This window comes from Salvelinus sp. IW2-2015, linkage group LG1, assembly GCF_002910315.2.
Source record: "Salvelinus sp. IW2-2015 linkage group LG1, ASM291031v2, whole genome shotgun sequence".
Classification (NCBI taxonomy): domain Eukaryota; kingdom Metazoa; phylum Chordata; class Actinopteri; order Salmoniformes; family Salmonidae; genus Salvelinus; species Salvelinus sp. IW2-2015.
Genome location: NC_036838.1, coordinates 27,178,765 through 27,206,052, shown reverse-complemented (window position 1 = coordinate 27,206,052; position 27,288 = coordinate 27,178,765). Strand labels below are relative to the sequence as shown.

Below are 27,288 nucleotides of genomic sequence, written 5' to 3'. Positions count from 1 at the left end.
GTATATAGATTTTTCTACTGTATTATTGATTGTATGTTTGTTTATTCCATGTGTAACTCTGTGTTGTTGTATGTGTCGAACTGCTTTGCTTTATCTTGGCCAGGTCGCAGTTGTAAATGAGAACTTGTTCTCAACTAGTCTACCCGGTTAAATAAAGGTGAAATAAAATAAATAAAATACTGTAGGGATCGCACCTGATGATCTTTCCATGAGGCCCACCAAAGCCTCCCATCTCTTTGGTTCTTTAGACTAGACCCCCATGGGCCACCACTAACCTCCCCGTCCACTGCCCTTGAGCCTCCCAGCCCATCTCCTCTGTTCTGTTCTAACTGGCTCAACAACCGAGAACTTGGCTGGAGGAACATTCGTCAGACACAGACACATGCTGTGATTTCACACAAGTGTCTGTCCACCTCAGTACCAGTCAAAAGTTTGGACACATTTACTCATTCAAGGCTTTTTCTTTKTTTTTTTTTACTATTTTCTACATTGTAGAATAATAGTGAAGACATCAAAACGGTGAAATAACACATATGGAATCATGTAGTAACCAAAAAAGTGTTAAACAAATCAAAATATAATTTATATTTGAGATTCTTCAAAGTAGCAACCCTTTGCATTGATGACAGCTTTGCACACTCTTGTCATTCTCTCAACCAACCACATGGGGTAGTCACCTGGAATGCATTTTAATTAAAAGATGTGTCTTGTTAAAAGTTAATTTGTGGAATTTCTTACCTTCTTAATGCGTTTGAGCCAATAAGGTACGGGTGGTATACAGAAGATAGCCCTATTTGGTAAAAGACCAAGTCCATATTATGGCATGAACAGCTCAAATAAGCAAAGAGAAACGACAGTCCGTCATTACTTTAAGACATGAAGGTCAGACAATGTGTAAAATTTCATGAACTTTGAAAGTTTCTTCAAGTGCAGTCACAAAAACCATCAAGTGCTATGATGAAACTGGCTCTCATGAGGACCGCCACAGGAAAGGAAGACCCAGAGTTACCTTTGCTGCAGAGGGTAAGTTCATTAGAGTTAACTGCACCTCAGATTGCACCCCAAATAAATGCTTCACAGAGTTCAAGTAACAGACACATCTCAACATCAACTGTTCAGAGGAGACTGCGTGAATCAGGCCTTCATGGTCAAATTGCTGCAAAGAAACCACTACTAAAGGACACCAATAAGAAGAAGAGACTTGCTTGGGCCAAGAAACACAAGCAATGGACATTGGACCGGTGGAAATCTGTCCTTTGGTTTGATGAGTCCAAATTTGAGATTTTTGATTCCAACCGCCGTGTCTTTGAGACGCAAAGTAGGTGAACGGATGATCTCCGCATGTGTGGTTCCCTAAAATGAAAAGCTAAAATGTCTTGAGTCAATAATTATTCAAAACCTTTGTTATAGTAAGCCTAAATACATTTGCTTAACAAGTCAGATAATAAGTTGCATGGACTCACTCTGTGTGCAATAATAGTGTTCAACATGATTTTGAAATGATTACCCCATCTCTGTACCCCACACATACAACTGTGAGGTCTCTCAGTTGAGTAGTGAATTTCAAGCACAGATTCAACCACATACATGCATCCTGTTTACAATAAGGCACGAAAGTAACTCCGCAAGAAAAATTGGCAAAGAAATTAACTTTTTGTCCTTAATACAAGGCAAATCCAACACAACACATCYCTGACTACCACTCTTCATATTTTCAAGCATGGTGGTGGCTGCATCATGTTATGGGTATGCTTGTCATCAACAAGGACTAGGGAGTTTTTTTAGGCGAATAAAAATAAACGGAATAGAGCTAAGCACAGGCAAAATCCTAGAGGAAAACTTGGTTCAGTCTGCTTTCCAACAGACACTGGGATACAAATTCACCTTTCAGCAGGACTATTACCTAAAACACAAGGCCAAATATTCAGTTGAAGTCGGAAGTTTACATACACCTTAGCCAAATACATTTAAACTCAGTTTTTCACAATTCCTGACATTTAATCCTAGTTAAAAATTCCCTGTCTTATGTCAGTTAGGATCACCAGTTTATTTTAAGAATGTGAAATGTCAGAATAATAGTAGAGAAAATTATTTATTTCAGCTTTTATTTATTTATCAATTTCCCAGAAGTTCAGAAGTATTTGGTAGCATTGCCTTTACATTGTTTAACTTGGGTCAAATGTTTCAGGTACTCTTCCACAAGCTTCCCACAATAGGTTGGGTGAATTTTGACCCATTCCCCCTGACAGAGCTGGTGTAACTGAGTCAGGTTTGTAAGCCACCTTGCTCGCACACGCTTTTTCAGTTCTGCCCACAAATTTTCTATAAATTGAGGTCAGCGCTTTGTGATGGCCACTCCAATACCTTGACATTGTTGCCACAACTTTGGAAGTATGCTTGGGGTCATTGTCCATTTGGAAGACCCATTTGCGACCAAGCTTTAACTTCCTGACTGATGTCTTGAGATGTTGCTTCAATGTATCCACATAATTTCCCTGCCTCATAATGCCATTTTTTTGTGAAGTGCACCAGTCCCTCCGGCAGCAAAGCACCCCCACAACATGATGCTGCAACCACGTGCTTCACGGTTGGGATGGTGTTCTTCGGCTTGCAAGCCTCCCCCTTTATCCTCCAAACATAAATGGTCATTATGGCCAAACAGTTATAGTTTTTGTTTCATCAGACCAGAGGACAATTCTCTAAAAAGTACGATCTTTGTCACCATGTGCAGTTGCAAACCGTAGTCTGGTTTTGGAACAGTGGCTTCATCCTTACTGAGCGGCCTTTCAGGTTATGTCGATATAGGACTTGTTTTACTGTGGATAAAGATACTTTTGTACCTGTTTCCTCCAGCATCTTCACAAAAAGACGCGTTCTGGGATTGAATTGAACTTTTCGCACCAAAGTACACTCATCTCTAGGAGACAGAACGCGTCTACTTCCTGAGTGGTATGACAGCTGCGTGGTCCCATGGTGTTTATACTTGCGTACTTGTAACGATCGTCGTCTTCTTCGGACGAGGAATAGGAAAGATCGGACCAAAATGCAAAATGCAAGATCGGACCAAAATGCAGTGTCCATGTTAAATTTATTAAAACTGAACACTGAACACTAAATATAAAATAACAAAAGTGAAACAACGAAAATCAAAACAGTCCTGAAAGGTGACACAACACAAAACAGGAAACAACTACCCACCAACACCAGGTGGGAAAAGGCTACCTAAGTATGGTTCTCAATCAGAGACAACGATAGACAGCTGCCTCTGATTGGGAACCATACCAGGACAAACACATAGAAATACAAAACATAGAATGAWAAACATAGAATGCCCACCCCAACTCACGCCCTGACCAAACCAAAATAGAGACATAAAAAAGGAACTAAGGTCAGGACGTGACAGTACTATTGTTTGTACAGATGATCGTGGTACATTCAGGCGTTTGGAAATTGCTCCCAAGGATGAACCAGACTTGTGGAGGTCTACAAATGTTTTTCTACGGTCTGATTGGCTGATTTCTTTAGATTTTCCCATGATGTCAAGCAAAGAGGCACTGAGTTTGAAGGCAGGCCTTGAAATACATCCACACGTACACCTCCAATTGACTCAAATGATGTCAATTAGCCTATCAGAAGCTTCTAAAGCCATGACATAATTTTCTGGAATTTTCCAAGCTGTTTAAAGGCACAGTCAACTTAGTGTATGTAAACTTCTGACCCACTGGAATTGTGATACAGTGAATTATAAGTGAAATAATCTTTCTGTAAACAATTGTTGGAAAAATGACTTGTGTTATGCATTAAAGTAGATGTTCTAACTGACTTGCCAAAACTATAGTTTGTTAAATTGTGGAGTGGTTGAAAAAATAGTTTTAATGACTCCAACCTAAGAGTATGTAAACTTCCGACTTCAACTGTACACTGTAGTTGCTTACCAAGACGACATTGAATGTTCCTGAGTGGCTTAGTTACAGTTTTCACCTAAATCGGCATGAAAATCTATGGCAAGACTTGAAAATGGCTGTCCAGCAATGATGAACAACGAACTTGACAGAGCCTGAATAATTGTTTAAAGAATAATGGGCAAATATTGTGCAATCCAGGTGTACAATGCTCTTAGAGACTTACCCAGAAAGACTCACAGCTGTAAACACTGCCAAAGGTGATTCTAACATGTATTGACTCGGGGTAGAATACTAATATATCTAATCAAGATATATGAGTGTTTTATTCTCCATACATTTTGTGTAGATCCTTGATAAAAAATTACAATTAAATCCATATTAATCTAATTTTGTAACACAACAAAATGTGGAAAAAGGCAAGGGGTGTGAATACTTTCTGAAGGCACTGTACATATAACACATATACTGTATATATGCAAGAGGCCCGTATACTGCCTTCCCTGTGCTCCATTCTCCCCTTCCAGCACTACTGTTTGTAGAAATTAAACAATTAAATGTAAGTATATGGTGATGGAAGGTGGAAACTGGAGAAAAATAGGCTAGGCATTATCATTGTATAGTAAATTACTACATTAGACACCATCCAGATACGTATCCACTTTAAGCTCGTCTTCAATTCTTTTGTACTTTCTTTGCCTCAGGGTAAAAGTTGCTTCAGAGAACATCATGGGAGGTTTATGAAGTTTTGAATTTAACTTATTTTCTTCTCGAAGGTTTAATTTATTTTCAAAGTGGGATCATGTTTCAAAGTGGGATTAAAATGGATTTAATTGTTAAAATTGAGTMTCACTAGTCTTTGTGGTAGTCAGAGGGACAGTATTACACCTTGTACTGCTGGGGGACAGACGTACTGAGAGGAGCAATACTCTTCCTCCTACACACGAGAGATGGGGGTGAAGGAGCACTGCAGACTGCATCAGCGTGTGTGTATATTTGTGTGTGTGTTGTGTGTGTCACCGTACTGCTACCAGCAGGGCTCTCTCTCTCCCATTTATATCAGAGGTCAATGCAACAGACAGAACCAAAGGCTATCTCCTTCCCACTACTTTTAGCCTCCTGTCTCCTAAACTCTAACTTTCAGAATGGCACCTTTATGGTTGAAGTTGATTCCTAGTTGACAATCTCAAAAAGACCCTGTCTTAATGATGGCTTGAGGCCAGTTGTTCAACTAGGAGCTAAAAAGAATGAGTCAAGTAAGTCACTGATAGTTTGAACACATCCGAAAGTAAACTGTCCACAGATTTTAGGACATTTGTGAACTTGATAACAGCTAAGAAGTATTTTCCATTGGAGAGGTATAGTTGCTTTCCTCTATGCCTTGGATTCCCCTTCTCTTCCACCAGTTAGCTCTGATCTTTGATATTCAAAATGAACAGTCACTATAGGTTGATATGATATCATCACTTGACTGAGATGTGTAGCGCTCTCCTCCAWTCTAACAGTGTGGCTGCGGAATACATTTCGGCAAAATATGGACTTCTCGAATTTCAATCTCTAAACTGGGAAAACAACATGCTTCCACTGAGTTAGTTTTTTGTAAATACATCTATCTACACACTCATAAATACAGCCATTCTATACTTCTGTCAGATATAGATCCTACTTGATTTTCAATTTCAACTTCAAGGACTAGATAGTAACCCTCCCCCATTGTGTCCCTTAGAAATAGATTATCACTTCTTCTCCAGACCGAAGCAAAAATCTAATATATTCCAAATAATCTTTCCTTCCCCTAACGGAGCCATTTACACCCTCCCACTTCCCTCTGACGCCACACTGGGAGGCACAAAGCACAGGCAGATTTAATGGAAGCTATTTTCAAGGACAACGCAGCTCAACGCTGCAGACAGCAGCTACTTACCTGCAGGGAGAGGAAATTGTTAAGTGGGACTGGACGAGAGACTGTAGATTGAATTGTTAAGTCATTATATTCATGGCATAYAAGTGAACTGGGGATGGGAGGAAATAAATTAGCCTTTTTAACCTGACAGAAGATGAAGGTCCCTTTTAGTAAGTATTTTACCTTGCGGTTAGTGTAAAAAAACAAAAACATGATCTATAGTGTACCCAGCAAACCAACATTGGTTCTGCAGAAGTTCCCAGAACATTCGTTAGGTTGCGGCAAATGTTCTCATAACACAAAAACTGTCCAGTTGTGCTGATGATTATACAATGTTTGTATAAAACATACGCCTGATGTTGCAAGAACGTTCCCAGAACACATTTTGTCTGTTCTTTAAAAGTTCCTAAAATATTTATTAAGGTGAGAACATTGTGGGGATATGACAAGAGATAGGTTCCCAAAACACACCCAAAACACACCCAAAACACACCCAAAACAAACAAAAAACCTGTTCAGTTGTGCTGACATTCAGATAATATTAGTATCAGATTTCACAAAAAATGAATTTGATGTTGCAAGAATGTTGACAGAACAGCCTTTCTGAGTTCTTTAAAACGTTGATTTGCTGGGATTTTTTTTTATGTTAGGAGAACATTTAATTTTAAACATCTTTATTTTTTTTTAAATCAAAAACATTATTTGAAAGATTTTGAGATGTTGTCATCCTGATGTTAGAAAAAACCCTAACTAGAACTTCATGGTAATCTTAGCTAATGTTCTGCCAATATTCCCGGTTTGCTGGGTATACTCCTACAATACATTTGTGCTTGGAGCTGGAGAAGAAAGAAAACGGATGTTGGCACTTCTACCTCTGTTGAAAATAGACTTTGTAAAAAGATGATTCTGTGTTCAGTGAGAATGCCTCAGATTCTGTGTTCAGTGAGAATATCTCCATATCTCCATGACAGGGTGTTTAGGAGATGCAACGCTTGTTTACCAGCCAGAGGCAGAAGGCACAGATATCACACACAGAGGAACATGGTAAATGTGTCAGAAAAGCACTGACAAAACTATAGCAGGGAACAGCAGCAGTGTTTCAACTGTCAAACTGTACCACTCCAGATAACTGACAGTGGAGCCTTGCAGACAGTGGTGCCAGTCAGGACACTTAAGACCGAAGATTTCACTTTTGGGCTTTCAGAACACAAAACACTTTTGGGGGTATGTCTGAATACAAAATAAAGAAAGAAGAAAAGAGAGGAGAAGAGAAAGAACAAACAAGATTTCCACTGACAGAGAGATAATTAAAGCTGGTTGGCATGCTACATCACACACCTCTCAGATCCACTGCAGCTGTACTTGAATACAGTAACACAAATTCAGTCATCACCTATCTAGTGTTTGTAGTATTGCTGTAGTAAATACAGGCCACTAGTGGATAGGGTTCGGTTAACAAGCCTATACTTAAAAAATATAAGCCTATACTTGAGTATACTCTAAGAAAAAATGGTTCTATGGGGACCCTTTTAGGTTCTAGATAGCACCTTTTTTTCTTAGAGTGTACTCAAATCTGCCTCAAGGCGCAGTCAAGCAGAAACACAAGCACTCAGTCTGAACATTTGAAAGACAGAGACAGTCTCAAGGACAGAAGGTTTAGGAGCTTGTGTGAAATGAAACAGAAGTATAATACAAACAAAATTGAACCTCAAAAACACTAGCCTACATGACTGCAATTTTGTTGCCAGGTTCATTCAACAGTCATGTGGTTTTACACCACAAAGGAGCACTTAATACATCATGGAGACAGAGATATATACACCAGGAAGCCTTCCCTGCCTTTCATCAATAAATCAGACATGTTTGAGCCAACAGGAACAATGCATAATTCAACTTGGAGACAGGTGATGCAACACTTTTGTCATCCTTTGTAACATGTTGGTGGCGCTGCATGTGTGTCCTCAGAGAGAGACAGAAAGAGAGAAAGGGAGAAAGGGAGAGAGAGACCCACAAAGAAATTGAAAACATAAAGACAGAGCGAGCGAGAGAGCGGGTTGTGTACTAATGAGTGACAACAGCCCTGCATCTAATTGAGAGGCGAGCAGAGAGGATGACAAGAAGAGCTCTAATGAGTAATGGCAATGGCATCCTGTAAGATGAGGTGAGGTGAGCCAGACCCAAGCCCAGGTGATGACAGCCAAGTAATGACAGCCAGGTGACTGGTGTATTAGACCTCTGTGTGTTTGGGCCTTGCGCCAACGGAAACACTAACTAACTCTGTGCTAATCATCCGGGACAGCCTTGGCTAATGAGACACTGACGCACTGCTACAGGTGGGAATCTGTTAGTATGTGTTCATATTTACATTTTGTGTACGGCTTCATACACTTGTCAGGAAGGGTTCCATGCCCTGGGTCTCTTGACTGATTCTGAATGGACAGATAGAATGAATGCACCCTCCATCCATTCTCACTTCAGGATCAGTGAATTATTTCATTTATCCTTTATTTAACTAGGCAAGTCAGTTAAGAACAAATTCTTATTTACAATGACGGCCTACTGGGGAACAGTGCGTTAACTGCCTTGGTCAGGGGCAGAACGACAGATTTGTACCTTGTCAGCTCGGGGATTCAATCCAGCAACCTTTCGGTTACTGGCCCAACGCTCTAACCACTAGGCTACCTGCCTCCCCGATTTCCCATCATAGATAACGTTACGGAAGAGATTTGATGGAAAGGGAGGTTACATAATTTACAGGCTGAACATATTGGCTACCTTTAAACAGTTGGCGGAGGACCCGTATTGTTAGGAAATTCAAAAAGGACGAAACCTCCTCCACCCAACCTAATACGCAATCTGCTCGAGGGGGTTACTCAACCGGCTCATACGTCGCGACGTCCCCTGAATGCCCATCTGCTAGCCGCGGCCCGCTAGCTATCTAGAGCATATTGGACTGTTATCTGAATAGATCCATTTGCCAATTGGACCCCTCTGCTACACGGAACCCTACTAATCCATCACGACTGGTCTATCGACGGAACGACACAACGAGGCGGAAACAGACTTTCCTCTGTCGTGATGTCCCTCTAAGGCCCATCTGCTAGCCCCGGCCTGCTAGCTGTCTGAATCGCTGTGTCTCCAGCCAGCCCAACTACTGACTGGATCCCTATGATCACTCGGCTACGAATGCCTCTCCCTAATGTCAATATGCCTTGTCCATTACTGTTCTGGTTAGTGATTATTGTTTTATTTCGCTGTAGAGCCTCTAGCCCTGCTCAATATGCCTTAACCAACCATTTAGTTCCACCTGCCACATATGCGATGACATCACCTGGTTTAAATGTTTCTAGAGACAATATCTCTCTCATCATTACTCAATGCCTAGTTTTACCTCCAATGTACTCACATCCTACCATACCTTTGTCTGTACATTATGCCTTGAATATATTCTATCGCGCCCAGAACCCTGCTCCTTTTACTCTGACCCYAACGTACTAGATGACCAGTTCTATTAGCCTTTAGCCGTACCCTTATCCTACTTCTCCTCTGTTCCTCTGGTGATGTAGAGGTTAATCCAGGACCTGCAGTGCCTAGCTCCACTCCTATTCCCCAGGTGCTCTCATTTGTTGACTTCTGTAACCGTAAAAGCCTTGGTTTCATGCATGTTAACATTAGAAGCCTCCTCCCTAAGTTTGTTTTATTCACTGCTTTAGCACACTCTGCCAACCCGGATGTCTTAGCCGTGTCTGAATCCTGGTTTAGGAAGACCACCAAAACCCCTGAAATTTCCATCCCTAACTATAACATTTTCCGCCAAGATAGAACTGCCAAAGGGGGCAGAGTTGCAATCTACTGCTGAGATAGCCTGCAGAGTTCTGTCTTACTATCCAGGTCTGTACCCAAACAATTCGAGCTTCTACTTTAAAAAATCCACCTTTCCAGAAACAAGTCTCTCACCATTGCCGCTTGCTATAGACCACCCTCTGCCCCCAGCTGTGCCCTGGACACCATATGTGAATTGATTGCCCACCATCTATCTTCAGAGCTCGTGCTGCTAGGTGACCTAAACTGGGACATGCTTAAAACCCCGGGCCATCCTACAATCTAAGCAAGATGCCCTCAATCTCACACAAATTGTCAATGAACCTACTAGGTACAACCCCAAATCCGTAAACACGGCACCCTCATAGATATCATCCTAACCAACTTGCCCTCCAAATACACCTCTGCTGTTTTCAACCAAGATCTCAGCGATCACTGCCTCATTGCATGCATCCGTAATGGGTCTAAACGACTCCATAAAACACTTCAGCGAGCAGGCCTTTCTAATCGACCTGGCTGGGGTATCCTGGAATGATATTGACCTCATTCCATCAGTAGAGGATGCCTGGTTATTCTTTCAAATTGCCTTCATCACCATCTTAAATAAGCATGCTCCATTCAAAAAATGTGGAACAAAGAACAGATACATCCCTTGGTTCACTCCAGACCTGACTGCCCTTGACCAGCACAAAAACATCCTGTGGTGTACTGCATTAGCATCAAATAGCCCCCGTGATATGCAACTTTCAGGGAAGTTAGGAACCAATATACACAGGCAGTTAAGAAAGCTAAGGCTAGCTTTTTGAAACAGAAATTTGCATCCTGTAGCACAAACTCAAAAAAGTTCTGCGACACTGTAAAGTCCAGGGAGAATAAGAGCACCTCCTCCCAGCTGCCCACTGCAATGAGGCTAGGAAACACTGTCACCACCGATAAATCCACTATAATTGAGAATTTCAATAAGCACTTTTCTATGGCTGGCCATGCTTTCCACCTGGCTAACCCTACACCGGTCAACTGCCCGGCACCCCCCACACCAACTCGCCCAAGCCTCCCCCATTTCTCCTTCACCCAAATCCAGATAGCTGATGTTCTGAAAGAGCTGCATAATCTGGACCCCTACAAATCATCCGGGCTAGACAATCTGGACCCTCTAGTTCTAAAATGATCTGTCGAAATTGTTGCAACCCCTATTACTAGCCTGTTCAACCTCTCTTTCGTATCATCTGAGATTCCCAAATCTTGAAAAGCTGCCGCGGTCATCCCCCTCTTCAAAGGGGGAGACACTCTAGACCCAAACTGTTACAGACCTATATCTATCCTACCCTGCCTTTCTAAGGTCTTTAAAAGCCAAGTTAACAAACAGATTACCGACAATTTCGAATCCCACCGTACCTTCTTCGCTATGCAATCTGGTTTCCGAGCTGGTCACAGGTGCACATCAGCCACGCTCAAGATCCTAAATTATATCTTAACCGCCATCGATAAGAGACATTACTGCGCAGCCGTATTCATCGACCTGGCCAAGGCTTTCGACTCTGTCAATCACCACATTTTTATCGGCAGCCTAAACAGCCTTTGTTTCTCAAATGACTGCCMCGCCTGGTTCACCAACTACTTCTCTGAGTTTAGTGTGTCAAATCGTAGGGCCTGTTGCCTGGACCTCTGGCAGTCTCTATGGGGGTGCCACAGGGTTCAATTCTTGGGTCGACTCTCTTCTCTGTATACATCAATGATGTTGCTCTTGCTGCTGGTGATTCTCTGATCCACCTCTACACAGACGACACCATTCTGTATACTTCTGGCCCTTCTTTGGACACTGTGATAACTAACCTCCAGACGAGCTTCAATGCCATACAACTCTCCTTCCGTTGCCTCCAACTGCTCTTAAATGCAAGTAAAACTAAATGCATGTTCTTCAACCGATCGATGCCCGCACCTGRCCGCCCGTCCAGCATCACTACTCTGGACGGTTCTGACTTAGAATATGTGGACAACTACAAATACCTAGGTGTCTGGTTAGACTGTAAACTCTCCTTCCAGATCAACATAAGCATCTCCAATCCAAAAATTAAATTAGAAGCGCTTCCTATTTCGCAACAAAGCATCCTTCACTCATGCTGCCAAACATACTCTCGTAAAACTGACCATCCTACCGATCCTCGACTTCGGCGATGTCATTTACAAAATAGCCTCCAACACTCTACTCAACAAATTGGATGCAGTCTATCACAGTGCCATCAGTTTTGTCACACGGAGCCCTATATACTACCCACCATTGCGATCTGTACGCTCTTGTTGGCTGGCCCTCGCTTCATACTCATCGCCAAACCCACTGGCTCCAGGTCATCTACAAGTCTCTGCTAGGTAAAGCCCCGCCATATCTCAGCTCACTGGTCACCATAGCAGCACCCACCCGTAGCACGCGCTCCAGCAGTTATATCTCACTAGTCACCCACAAAGCCAATTCCTCATTTGGCCGCCTTTCCTTCCAGCTCTCTGCTACCAATGACTGGAACGAACTGCAAAAATCACTGAAGCTGAAGACTCATATCTCCCTCACTAGCTTTAAGCACCAGCTGTCAGAGCAGCTCACAGATCACTGCACCTGTACATAGCCCATCTGTAAATAGCCCATCTGTAAATAGCCCATCCAACTACCTCATCACCATACTGTATTTATTAATTCATCTTGCTCCTTTGCACCCCAGTATCTCTACTTGCACATTCATCTTCTGCACATCAATCACTCCAGTGTTTAATTGGTATATTGTAATTACTTCGCCACCATGGCCTATTTATTGCCTTACCTCCCTTGTCTTACCTCATTTGCACACTGTATATAGACTTTTTTCTACTGTATTATCGAATGTATGTTTGTTTATTCCATGTGTAACTKTGTGTTGTTGTATGTGTCGAACTGCTTTGCTTTATTCTTGGCCAGGTCGCAGTTGTAAATGAGAACTTGTTCTCATCTAGCTTACCTGGTTACATAAAGGTGAAATAAAAATAATAATAATTTAAAAAAAACTCTGCCCCCTTTTTAAAAGACAAAACATTGTTTATGTGTTGTTTATTTTGGGGACAAGATTTGAGGTATGCTCACCTTGGATTGGAGTGTAAGAGTGGGTTCATTTCCTTCTGGTAGTGATGGCCCTGTTTGGCCGGCTGAGAACAACAGAACACAACGAATGAGGAAAAGAGAACGTCATAATCTACCAGCGATGCTATAATCATTCAGATTCTAATCTCGGCACCCAGAAGAAAGTCTCGCATGCAGGCTGGCCGCTAACATTTTAATTTAAAGGCTGTCAGTCACCAGAGACTAATAACATAAAAAGATACCCGCCACATACATTTAGTATGTTGCTATCTTTTCTAACTATCTCGTACAGTATTATGTGAAATCACAATCTGCGTAATAACAAAAAAAGCTTCAGTGCACCTCCCTCAGCTGCCTGATGGGGGCGCTGTGGCTACATATGTTACTACAGAGTGCAAAGGTTCTCAGTATTTATCTCATGACTCTATAATGGCACATTTCCATACAGGATTTACCCCAGTGTTTTACCCAAAAGGCTCAGACTTTTCTGTTTCCATCTACGCGAGCCGGCACCCGTGTCTCACCGGGCCATGGCTCCGGCGGACCTGCTCTCACTTGGGGCCAAAACCAGGCCACTGGTACTTTTCAGCTGGCAATTACATAACACTGGCTAACTGTGAAATTCAACACCTTCTTATAAAGCAACTGTTTTGATTATGTAGAGTTTGTTGATTTTACTCTCCACAGGTCCTCACGGTCAGCCCTAGCTACGGAAACACCGTTTCTCTAGTATAACATCACGGTGTATACCCTAGCGTGACACTGATGTTACAGTCGAAAAAGCAGCAATATGATTACAGCACATCAAGCTGTTATGGCAGAATTGGGGTGAGCTGATGTAACTTCTCAAGGGTTATGCTATTGTTCTGTGTTCTGCTTTTCATAGACTCCTGGTATGTCTGCACCCTAACACAAGGCCATTGTGTTCCGGAACTGTTGCTGGATTGAAATAACTGTTGTGTAAACAACATGATTGTATTATCACCTCCCACTATATAAGGGACATGAAACCATTTATTCTTTGAGTTCTTCCCTGTGAAACCAGAGGTGGATCTCCCCTGCAGCTTCTTGATGAGAATATTCACTATTATATAATACAATTAGTCTCTGCCTGATCTTTGGATCGAGTTTTCCACAACAAAGGTGAGCAGCTAGCCTGGGAGAGAGAGAAGGAAAGGAGACGAGAGGACGAGCGACGAGACGAGTCGAGCAAGCGAGAGAGAGACGAGAGAGAGAACCGAGGGGAGACAGAGACGCAGAGAAGAACGGCGAACGATCGATGAGACGCAGAGAGACGAGGAGACGAGAGAGAAAGAGAGAGAGAGAGAGAGAAGAGCGAGGAGACGATGACGAAGAGAGAGCAGAGGAGGAGGAGAGAAGAACGAAGAGAAGAGAGAGAAGAGAAGACGAGAGAGGAGAGAGAGAACAGAGACGAGAAGAGAGAGAGATGAGAAGGAGAGAGCACGACGAAGACGAGAGAGAGAGAGAGAGAGAGAGCAGAGAGAGACGAGAGGAGAAGAGAAAGACTGGACGAGAAGAGAGAGAGAGAGAGAAGAGAGCACGAGAAGAGAGAGAGACGATCGAGAGAGAGAGAAGAGAGAAGAGAGAAGAGCGAGAGAGAGAGAGGAGAGAGGAGAGAGAGAGATGACAGAGAGAACGAGAAGAGAGAACGAGAAGAGAAGAGAGAGAAGAGAGAGAGAGAGAGTGAGAGAGAGCTTGGTTTGAATAAGCCCCATTGTGCACCTTGATGTATCACTCAGAGAGCTGCCTGTAAATAAGGCTTAAGGACAAGGGAAGGATAATAGATATCTGGGCCACTTCATTGCTTCTGCAAATTAACAGTATGTGAGTATGAAATGAGCAACACCAACCCCCTACGTCAATGGCAAACGTCCTGAGTAAGACATCTTCATCTATCCCCCATCTTTGGAGTACATGGACTCACCATAGGTATGTGTGTCCAGGTGGATGTCTCATCACTGCTGTGCTGATGCTGACGTTACATTGGTGGATCTGAGAGGCACTGAGACCTGTTGCTCCTCCCCCCTCCTCTTCTTCCTCCTGCTCCCGCCGTAGACTGGGCCAGCATATGTAGCTCCTCCTCCTCCTCTTCCTCCTGCATACGCAGGCTATCCAACAGACGCAAATCACAGCTACTGGACCACACAGCTCATGCCTTCCTCTCCGCCCCTCCCCTTCTCCACCTTCAAATCGACAACAAACAAAATCAAAGATGGATTACACACTGCATTCCAGACATTACAGTAAAGGAATTTGACAGCTTTTTTAATGGGCTTTTGTGGTTGACCATGGTGTGTATTCAAAGCCACAAGGCCCCAAAATCCTAGAATCTTCACTGCATCCTTTTCATCACATCCACAAATAGCAAGTCGTTTCGATCCGTCTCCAATAAAAGAAACAGCGTCATGACTGAGCCCCAACCAACCCCTAGTTAAGTGTAAACAAAGATAAGAAATCAGTGTTGTTTAAACAGCATGGTCTCATGGTTCCCATCAGGCCCAGCCCAGGCTTGGATATCACCCACTGGCCTGTGGCTTCAGCTGGCCATGACTGTGTGTGTGGTGCTGTGTTGGTTGTTGTGTGAGTATGTGTGTGTGTGTGTATGTGTGTGTGTGTGTGTGTGTGTGTGTATGTGTGGTGTGTGTGTGTGTGTAGTGTGTGTGTGAGTGTTGTGATGTGGGTGTGTGTTGTGTGTGTGTGTGTGTGTGTGTGTGTGTGTGTGTGTGTGTGTGTGTACAGTAACTCGTCCAGCTATCAATTCAGTTGGAGGCTTGGAGCTCTGTGGTAACTGGCTTTGTCCGAAAGGAAGGACTGGGGCAACCCTGGAGGTTGAGAGAGGATCAATGGCTGCTGGCGTGAAAGAGAGCCTCACAGGCCAGTGGGAACCGCAACAATCATCTCTGTCTTCTCTCTCTCTCTCTCTGACAACATTTCAATCAGGACCCTGACTCTACTGTACCATAGGCTAGCTCAGTGGCTACCACACTGACTCAGTACTGGTACCCCCTGTATATAGGGGAAGGGGGATACCTAGTCAGTTGTACAACTGAATGCATTCAACTGAAATGTGTCTTCCGCATTTAACCCAACCCCTGAATCAGAGAGGTGCGGAGGGCTGCCATAATCGACATCCAAGTCTCCGGCGCCCGGGGAACAGTGGGTTAATTGCCTTGCTCAGGGGCAGAACAACAGATTTTTACCATGTCAGCTCTGGGATTCGATCCAGCAACCTTTCAGTTACTGGCCCAACGCTCTAACCATAGCCTTGTTATTGTTATGTAATTTTCTTGTGTTACTTTTTGATTAGATTTTTTCACTTTAGTTTATTTAGTAAATATTTTCTTAACTCTATTCCTTGAACTGCATTGTTGGTTAAGGGCTTGTAAGTAAGGTCTACCCCTGTTGTATTTGGCGCATGTGACAAATCCAATTTGATTTGACTTGATGAGAGGACAGCTCAACAGCCTTCACTTGGCTACCTGCTGGGGACATGGAGCAGGGTGTGTCACTGGTTGTAAGACTGCAGCTTACTGGGCTGTGTTCCACTACAATGAGGTGAGGGTTGAGGGGGGTGTCTGAGCCTCATCAGAGACCCAGGCAGCAGGCCTCCTTTGTGGGCTTGGGATCCCTCCACTCCCCTGTCTTTTGTGGACCTCAGGAAGAGTAGCTGCTGTGTCAGCTAGAGCTAATGAGGATCCCTAAAAAATATTTCAAAAAATACAAAATACTGTGCTCTGATCATGGATCCCCTGGTTCCTCTTAGGAGGAGCGGCTGGAAGGGAGTGGGCCCCGGGCACCTCAAGGTGTGACAGCTAGCCCCCCACCTCTCTTCACCCTCTCTCTCACCCTCTCTATTTTAAATCGCAGAATCCTTCTCCTCAGCACAGCATGACTGACAAACCTGCTCTTAGATCACTGCTCTGCTCTGCTCTGTACATCACACACTTTAATGTGAGCAGAGGAGATGAGGGGAAGCGAGGGATGAGCGGAGAGACAGGCAGGCAGGCGGGCGGGTGCGACACGGCGTGTCATCATGCCATCAGAAGCTGAACAGCACGATGCCAAGCCCTTTAACAAGCTTCTCTCTACATTTCCTCACTCACTCTTCTTCTATCTAAGCTTCTCTCTCTCTCTTCTCTTCCTCACTCTCTTCTATCTAAGCCCATCCTGACTGCAACCACTTGAGCATCGGAGAGGAGTCAACCCCGACCATAGAAGAAAGACTGGCACAAAGCAGGCAGCCACATGACTGTCACATCCACTCTTTGTCAAAAGGGACCTTTCCTCTTTCCTGAAAACTCTCTTCAGACTTCTCAGACTTTCCCGGTTGTGTCCCAAACGGCACCATATTCCCTATATAGTGCACTACTTTTGCCCACAGCCCTGGTTAAAAGAATTGCATGTTACAGGGAATAGGGTGCCATTTGGGACACACCGCATCTTTAATTAAACAGTGGGCTCTCTTCTGTTGTAAGAGGTCAAGGGGAATGACTGTTCTCTCCTACAGTTCCCAGTGATAATTCTACATCTCTCGTTCAAAATGCACTCTGCTCCCTCTTTTCTTCTCACTCCCTCGCTCTTTGTGTATCCCTCCACCCACGCCACTGATTCCCTGTTTTCTATCTATTATTAAGCTTTGGCGATATGTCTATGGGAGAATGAGGATCAACAAGGGGCACAGACAAACTCACTGTATCTATCTGTATCAAAACAGAGATTTCTTTTAAGCTGCTCTGGGACAATTCAACAGGCAGACTTGTAACTACATGTTTTCAGAGGGGGAAAATCCAGGAAATTGCAGTGCTTTTCTATTGGTAAAACTACTATACAGTATACTACTGTAAACACAGACCACTGAAGAAAAACAATCACATAGAACTCTAGGTTAAATAAAGTACTATATAGCCTGTATATGTGACTACTAGACTATAACTTGAATGTGATACATCCATGTCCTGTATATGTGACTACTAAACTATAACTTGAATGTGATACATCCATGTCCTGCATATGTGACTACTAGACTATAACTTGAATGTGATACATCCATGTCCTGTATATGTGACTACTAGACTATGAATTGAATGTGAATTACATCGCATGTCCTGTATATGTGACTACTAGGCTATAACTTGAATATGATACATCCATGTCCTGTATATGTGACTACTAGACTATGACTTGAATATGATACATCCATGTCCTGCATATGTGACTACTAGGCTATAACTTGAAGTTACTGATGAGGCATCAGTCTGTTGTCTTGGGGGGGAATCACACGGTGGCACATCTGATGTGCTTTGACAACTGTAAATCCCTGCCGGATTGTGGCATCAGGCATGTGGCTGGCTGCTCAATTAGACTCTCAGACAGGTTCTCCCTCCCTCTTTCTCGCTCCCCCCTCATCCTTCTCTCCTAGGGGCTCCCTCCCTCTCATCCCACCCAGGGCCTCCCTTCCACCCAGGGCCTCCATCCCAGAGTGGCAAGAGACAGTCAGGACTGATGGTCACTTGACAGCTGCTCACTTAATTATAACATGAGAAGTATAGGAGGAAATGGAAGATGGCGGAGTTAACAGCAGAACTTTCTCTCTCTTGGTAAATCATGTGTTTCTGTTCTGTCCCACAGGGCAGGTAAGAGGTTCTGACGAAGACAGTGCGATAATAAGGATGTGATTGTGAATACTAAATGCCTGGCTGCAGACAGACAGTCCCTAACCTTGTCTAATGTGGCGTCTCCTCGGGGGATGATCTCTCGCAGAGATCTCCTGCTCAGTGATGTTCTGCTGCTGCTCCTGTCCGGAGTCTGGCTCGCTCCCCCTCCTCTTCCCCCAGGTCCAGACTGGCCCAGACTGCTGTGTCTCTGCCCCTGCCTGGTACTCTGACAGGGTGACCGGCAGCGGGTTGGGACCACCCCAGGCACCTCTAATGTTCTCCTGTATGCTTGGGAGTCAGTGTGGGGAGCCAGCCTGGTTTTACACCCTGCAGGGTCTGTGTGGGTTAGGGTTCGCTCTATGGTAAATGTTCGGTCCGCACCACTGGACCCACTGAACCCACTGGACCCAGGCCGTGCTCTGGGCGGAGTGTCCTCATCTAAGCCTGATGATCCGGGGATACCAGGGGTGGAGCTGGGGGGAACACCAGGAGTACCAGGGCTGGGGGGGACACTGGACCCCTGATAGAGAAACCTAGAGGACGTCTCTTCCTGGGAGAAATAGAAAGGAACAGTTTAAAAATAGGATTTTTAAAATTTATTTTATTATTAGAATATGAGTAATGGTAGCCAGGCAGGCATATCTAAAAGGACAGAGGAGGCACTGACGCAACACCTTGAAAGAAAAAGACGTCTGCCTCAAGAAGGGAATTATAGCACAACCTGCCACAGATGAATGCAAAAGAATGCGCGTGCCGGKCAGCTAGCTAATAAACTGCTACGGCTGTACTGTACGATTCCATACTGGCGGCTAGCCGTGGGCTGGTATCCCACGTCCCAAATTACTTGCAATTAACTATGGCAGCAGGCTATCTGAAAAGACTCAATATTAGTCTTGCTTAGCTGGCAGAGGCTAAAATGGCTTTAAAGTAGTGTAAAGCGCTAGGCTTTCATCCCGGCTAATGGTCTCGGTAGGTTTGGCTTGAAAGCAGACGGCTCTGGTTCCTGGTTCACTAATGAGGACAACCTGGTGATAGGGCATGTTAAGTTTGACTCCTAGCCCGAACCCCATTGACTCTTCTTCACTCCTCCTCTTCCTCCCTTTTTACCTCTCTCTCATCTTTTTCTTCTGCTGCTTTTCGTTTCATGCTCAGAATCGTATGTCATTGAGTGGGGCACTGATGTCAGTGGTGTGATAGAGGCCTCACGCAGTTTAGAGTCAACACCTCTGGCATGGCCAATTACTAAGCATGATCCAACTGGGACGAGGCATCGAATGTGGACAACTCTGAAAAAAGTATGTCCATATGAATTAATTATCTAGTAATAATCAGGGATACATTTATTTTTTATATTTTTTTATTTCACCTTTATTTAACCAGGTAGGCTAGTTGAGAACAAGTTCTCATTTACAACTGCGACCAGGCCAAGATAAAGCACAGCAGTTCGACACATACAACAACACAGAGTTGCACATGGAATAAATAAGGAAGAATAATCTGATTTCCCTCATTGGTAACATTGTATTTTATGTCTTTTGCAAGTTACACTTTTAGGCAATCTGTCTTTTGGTTCCGACATACAGTGCCAGTCAAGAGTTTGGACACACATACTAATTCAAGGGTTTTTCTTTATTTGCCAGATGACCTGGCCTCCCCAATCACCCGACCTCAACCCAGTTGAGATGGTTTGGGATGAGTTGGACCGCAGAGTGAAGGAAAAGCAGCCAACAAGTGCTCAGCATATGTGGGAACACCTTTGAGATTGTTGGAATAGCATTCCAGGTGAAGCTGGTTGAGAGAATGCCAAGAGTGAGCAAAGCTGCCATCAAGGCAAAGGGTGGCTATTTTGAAGAATCTCAAATATATGTTCTTGCCATAATATGGACCTGGTCTTTAACCAAATTGGGCTATCTTCTGTATACCACCCATACCTAGTTACAACACAAATGATTTGCTCAAACACATTAAGAAGAAAATAAATTCCACAAATTAACTTCTAAGAAGGCACACCTGTTAATTTAAATCCATTCCAGGTGACTACCTCATGAATTTGGTTGAAAGAATGCCAATAGTGTGCAAAGCTGTCATCAAGGCAAAGGTTGGCTACTTTGAAGAATCTGAAATATATTTTGATTTGTTTAACACTTTTTTGGTTACTACATGATTCCATATGTGTTATTTCATAGTTTTGATGTCCTCACTATTATTCTACAATGTAGAAAATAGTACAAATAAAGAAAAACCCTTGAATGAGTAGGTGTGTCCAAACTTTTGACTGGTACTGTAGGTTAGGGAGAAGAGGAAGCTATTTTCAGTGTTTAATAACAGTTTTCTTTAAGGCCAACTGGGACTACCTGTGGATATGGTAGTAAGTTGTGATGTTGGATATTTGAACCCATGAATTACCTAAAACATGCTGTGTGTCTACTGTCTAGTCTGTTGTTTATTCAAATTAACCTTGGTCTCCCAGAGTAAGATGATTGGCTGAAAACAAGCAAACAGAACAAGATGGGAATTGAAAGAAAAATAGAAAGCTCCAGAGGTTTTACAATGTGTTCTTCTAGACTAGCAGAGCAGCTCACACACACACACACACACACACACACACACACCCACCACACCACACACACCAACACACACACACACAACACACACACACACACAACACCACACACACACACACACACAATCAATCAACTAGGGGCCTAATTAACAGTAGCAGAGCATATGTATGTTGAAGATGAAACTGATTTCCCTCAGGACAGTAGAGGAGAGAGAGAGGGACGGATCAACACAACAACTAAATTATCTTTCTCTATCTCACACACAACTGAATTGAGGATGAACAATATATATTCTCAATTCTAATGGAAGTTATCTAGTCTGAGCCAGCTGAGTGATATGTTTCTCACACAACAAACTGAATTATATTTCTCATACAGGACCCATAAAAAAATAAACTGAATCATGTTTTTTTCTTTCATATAGAAATGGACTGAATCTATAAAATAACTGACCCTCACTGCTTTTTTCTCTCCTTGTGGAATCCATTAGGCCAAGCCAAGAAAAGAACAATGAGCACCTCAAGGACCAGTCATTTATTCTGAATTTGACTATTAATGAAAGTCTTAAATCTGAATAATTATATTCCTTCTTAAATTTAAAACCAGTCAAGACAATTCGTTTTCCTTTGAATACATCTAACGGTAATAGCCTTTGTACTCATTACTTATAAGAATTCTCCTCAGCAGCTCTTTATCAGCAGCTCTTTATTACTGGGTTACATTGCTGTGTAAACACTTTCTTACATTTTATATTTACATTTGAGTCATTTAGCAGACGGTCTTATCCAGAGCGACTTACAATTACAGCATTCATCTTAAGATAAGTAGGTGAGACAATAACACATCACAATCACTTTGCACTAATGGTCTCAGATATAAGATTTAAGAGTATAGTTAGTTATTATATACACTTAGTTTATGCTTTGGTTACGTTTAAAATCTATCCTTTTATTTGCCCATAGAGTGTCTCATAACTTTTTTTTCCAGTTTCAAACAATTGCTTTAAGGAAGCAGCTCCTACTGGAGTTGTTGTGTGGCGGTGGTAGGACTGCTTATTCAGGGCATCTGAAGGTCATGGGGGGTCTAAGAGGTTTCTATTGTACAATCGCTGAGAGGTTTCTATTGTTGAGGTTTTTATTGAGGTTTCTATTGAAGCTAAATGTACCAGAGCAACTAAATGTTTTGAAGAAGAAAAACAATGATGTTGAGAGGACTGTGTCATGGGGCACAGGGTCTTGTGTGTGTGTGTGTGTGTGTGTGGTGTGTGTGTGTGTGTGTGTGTGTGTGTGTGTGTGTGTGTGTGTGTGTGTGTGTGTGTGTGTGTGTGTGTGTGTGTGTGTGTGTGTGTGGTGTGTGTGTGTGTGTGTGTGTGTGTGTGTGTGTGTGTACTCTTCATCCTCCAGCAAATCTGGAACAGACCCAGTCGTTTGAGACACATAGACATACCTCCTCACTCTCGCTGGCTAGGAAGTCGTCGTCTGGCCTGGCCCCCCTGTGCCCTCCCGTGTCCTGCTGGCCGTAGGTGTCAGCGGCCTGAGCTGCCTCCTCAGTCCAGCAGGTCTCTCCATGTCCCTGGCCCTGGTCTCCATGTCCTTGTCCCTGGCCTCGCTTGGCTGAGTGGGGCCGAGAAGAGAAGGTGAACACGTCTTCCACTGAGAACTGAGGCTCAGAGACTTCATCCACATCACTCTCCCCTTCACTGTCATCACTGTCCGAGTCCTGCAGGGGTAATGGTGATGGGGGGAGGTCAGGGACAGGGGTCGACTGGCCAGACAGAAGCTCTGGAGAAGATTTGGAGGGCTCCAAACAGGCTCTGTCCTCGTCAACAGGTCTGGGAGACAACAACTTGTCTAAGAGAAGAATAACAACAACAACAACAGCTTTACAGTCAATAAAAACATGAGACTGCTCTGATTGCCTTCTCCAATGGTTCTTGTTGACTCGATTTGCTCGTCCCGTGATCGTTAGCTACAACTGTATCATTGACTCTAAAACTAAAGAGTTCCACCTTACTAACTTCATACAATGAAAACACAATGCCTAACCTCAGGTGAATGGATTGCACAATCCATAAGGAGTATTCAATATCAGAGTGCGTAGGCTGCTAATGCACAGCCCAAGCCTCTTGTGTAAGACACTCCTCTTGAGTCAACGCGTAATGGTGATGATGAATCAAGAATAATGACAGAGATCTTATTGCAGTGATCAATGGATCCATCTTCATTTCTTCATCATCAGGAAAACCTCCTGCTGTTCTCTGCCTGCCTGGGTTCATTTTCATATATGCAAATAACTACTGCCTAATCACAGTACGGCAGAATGAAATGAATTCGATTATGCCATGGTTGCCAAAAGCGGGCCTGCGTTCATTTCCACTCCTGCATAGATGTATATATTTTGGTCAGGTCTTTGTTAATAGAGGCATAATGCCTTAATGAGCATTTCAAATATGCATAAGTGGAAGCCGAAGCATTGAAAACGATTGCGAATGTATTTGTCTGTGGTATGCAGGGAGGGACTGGGGGAGAAAAACGCTTCGCCRTGGCAGAGCGGGGCTCACCCGCCGGCACACAAACGACATCATTAGTAGTGTGGGCGCCATTCTGCTGCAGAATCATCGCTCACACACCCATACCTCTGCCCATGGGGTCTGTCTACAGGCCCTGGCATTAGAAAACACCCAGGCAGGAACACACTGCTCCAGAGGCCTGACTGCATGTCATCCAAGCTGATTAATAGTAGTGTTGGCTTATTGCAGACAGTGACATTGGCTGTATGTGTATGTATGCTGTGAAATGTTCACCAATGGAGTCCAGGCCCACTTAGGAGGTCCAGACTTGGAACACATCATGTTCATTCACTCCAGTGGAGGCTGCTGAGGGGAGGACAGCTCATGATAAGGGCTGGAATGGAGCGAATGGAATAGTATCAAACACATGGGAACCATGTGTCAGATGTTGATACCTTTCCACTTATTCCGCTTCAGCCATTACCACATGCCCGTCCTCCCCAATTAAGGTGTCTCCAAACTCCTGTGATTCACACACTCAAGAGCCCATCCATCCACTATGTTCAAGTGACTCTCATCAGACCAAACTTAACTAAAGAATCCTAATACTTTCAGCTAGCTAGGCTCTACGGCTGCTTCCCAAATTAAACCCTATTCCCTAAATTGGTGGTTGGAGATATCCCTCTAGTGGTGTGGGGGCTGTGCTTTGGCAAAGTGGGTGGGGTTATATTCTATCTGTTTGGCCCTGTCCGGGGGTATCGTCGGACGGGGCCACAATGTCTCCCGACCCCTCCTGTCTCAGCCTCCAGTATTTATGCTGCAATAGTTTGTGTCGGGGGGCTAGGGTCAGTCTGTTAAATCTGGAGTATTTCTCCTGTTTTATCCGGTGTCCTGTGTGAATTTAAGTATGCTCTCTCTAATTCGCTCTCTCTAATTCGCTCTCTCTTTTTCACTCTTTCTTTCTCTCTTTCCTTCTTTCTCTCTCTCGGAGGACCTGAACCGTAGGACCATGCCTCAGGACTACCTGGCCTGATGACTCCTTGCTGTCCCCAGTCCACCTGGTCGTGCTGCTGCTCCAGTTTCAACTGTTCTGCCTGCGGCTATGGAACCCTGACCTGTTCACCGGACGTGCTACCTGTCCCAGACCTGCTGTTTTCAACTCTCTAGAGACAGCAGGAGCGGTAGAGATACTCTGAATGATTGGCTATGAAAAGCAAACTGACATTCACTCCTGAGGTGCTGACCTGTTGCACCCTCTACAACCACTGTGATTATTATTATTTTACCCTGCTGGTCATCTATGAACATTTGAACATCTTGGCCATGTTCTGTTATAATCTCCACCTGGCACTGACAGAAGAGGACTGGCCACCACTCATAGCCTGGTTCCTCTCTAGGTTTTTTCCTAGGTTCTGGCCTTTCTAGGGAGTTTTTCCGAGCCACCGTGCTTCTACACCTGCATTGCTTGCTGTTTGYGGTTTTAGGCTGGGTTTCTGTACAGCACTTTGTGACATCAACTGATGTAAGAAGGGCTTTATCAATAAATTTGATTGATATTTTGTGCACTTATTTTGACCAGGGCCCATAGATTTCTGGTTAAAACAAGTAGTGCACTACATTTGGAATATTAATTCAGTGGCCTTCTGGTTAGTGTCCGCCCAGAGATTGGAAGGTTGGGAGTTCGATTCCAGGCCAAGTCACACCAAAGACTGTAAATGGTACCCGATAGTGCCCATGAAGCTCATCACTAATCTATGGACCCTGCGACTAAACACCTCCCAGTACAACTGGATCCTGGACTTCCTGACGGGCCGCCCCAAGGTGGTAAGGGTAGGCAACAACACATCTGCCACGTGGATCCTCAACAACGGGGCCCCTCAGGGGTGCGTTCCTAGTCCCCTCCTGTACTCCCTGTTCACCCACGACTTTGTAGCCAAGCACTGACAATGATGAGACAGCCTATAGGGAGGAGGTCAGAGACCTCCAGGACAACAACCTCTCCCTCAATGTGTGCAAGACAAAGGTGATCGTGGACTACAAGAAAAGGAAGGCCGAACAGGCCACCATTTACATCGACATGGCTGTAGTGGAGCGGGTCGAGAGTTTCAAATTCCTTGGTGTCCACATAACTAAGAACCTATCATGGTTGAAACACACCAAAACTGTCGTGAAGAGGGCACGACAACATCTATTCCTCAAGAGACTGAAAATACTTGGCATGTGTCCTCAGATCCTCAAAAAGGTGCACCATCGAGAGCATCCTGACCGGATGCATCACCGCCTGGTATGGCAACTGCTCGGCATCCGACCGCAAGGCGCTACAGAGGGTAGGGTGTACGGCACAATACATCACTGGTGCCAAGCTTCCTGCCATCCAGGACCTACAGTTGAAGTCGGAAGTTTACATATACCTTAGCCAAATACATTTAATCAAAAWTWTTCACAATTCCTGACATTTCGTCCTAGTAAAAATGTTCTGTCTTAGGTCTGTTAGGATCACCACTTTATTTTAAGAATGTGAAATGTCAGAATAATAGCAAAGAGAATGATTCATTTCAGCTTTTATTTCTTTCATCACATTCCCAGTGGGTCAGAAGTTTACATATACTCAATTCGTATTTGGTAGCATTGCTTTTAATAGTTTAACTTGGGTCAAACGTTTCGGGTAGCCTTCCACAAGCTTCCCACAATAAGTTGGGTGAATTTTGGCCCATTCCTCCTGGCAGAGCTGGTGTAACTGAGTCAGGTTTGCAGGCCTCCTTGCTCACACACGCTTTTTCAGTTCTGCCCCAAATTTTCTATAGGATTGGGGTCAGGGCTTTGTGATGGCCACTTCAATACCTTGACTTTGTTGTCCTTAAGCCATTTTGCCACAACTTTGGAAGTATGCTTGGGGTCATTGTTCATTTGGAAGACCCATTTGCGACCAAGCTTTAACTTCCTGACTGATGTCTTGAGATGTTGCTTCAATATCATTTTCCTGCCTCATGATGCCATCTATTTTGAGAAGTGCACCAGTCCCTCCTGCAGCAAAGCACCCACACAACATGATGCTGCCACCCATGTGCTTCACGGTTGGGATGGTGTTCTTCGGCTTGCAAGCGTCCCCCTTTTTCCTCCAAACATAACAATGGTCATTATGGCCAACAGTTCTATTTTTGTTTCATCAGACCAGAGGACATTTCTCCAAAAAATACGATCTTTGTCCCTATGTGCAGTTGCAAACCGTAGTCTGGCTTTTTTTATGGCGGTTTTAGAGCAGTGGCATCTTCCTTGCTGAGCGGCCTTTCAGGTTATGTCGATATAGGACTTGTTTTACTGTGGATAAAGATACTTTTGTACCTGTTTCCTCCAGCATCTTCACAAGGTCATTTGCTGTTGTTCTGGGATTGATTTGAACTTTTAGCACCAAAGTACGTTCATCTCTAGGAGACAGAACGTGTCTCCTTCCTGAGCGGTATGACGGCTGTGTGGTCCCATGGTGTTTATACTTGCGTACTATTGTTTGTACAGATGAACGTGGTACCTTCAGACGTGGTACCTTCAGGCATACATCCACATGTATGCCTCCAATTGACTCAAATAATGTCAATTAGCCTATCAGAAGCTTCTAAAGCCATGACATCATTTTCTGGAATTTTCCAAGCTGTTTAAAGGCACAGTCAACTTAGTGTATGTAAACTTCTGACCCACTGGAATTGTGATACAGTGAATTATAAGTGGAATAATCTGTCTATAAACAGTTGTTGGAAAGATTACTTGTGTCATGCACAAAGTAGATGTCCTAACCGACTTGCCAAAACTACAGTT

At 43.8% G+C, this 27,288-nt stretch overlaps 1 protein-coding gene across 1 annotated transcript in view; it reads right to left on the bottom strand.

The window, feature by feature from the left end:
* Window positions 1-27,288, bottom strand: part of cfap20dc (CFAP20 domain containing) — a 58,815-nt gene that overhangs the window by 3,589 nt on the left and 27,938 nt on the right. Inside the window, 6 exon segments of the mRNA XM_023992617.2 lie at window positions 12,734-12,795; window positions 14,676-14,716; window positions 14,719-14,809; window positions 14,811-14,894; window positions 18,470-18,955; window positions 22,416-22,819. Coding sequence (XP_023848385.2) covers window positions 12,734-12,795; window positions 14,676-14,716; window positions 14,719-14,809; window positions 14,811-14,894; window positions 18,470-18,955; window positions 22,416-22,819 — 1,168 coding nt within the window.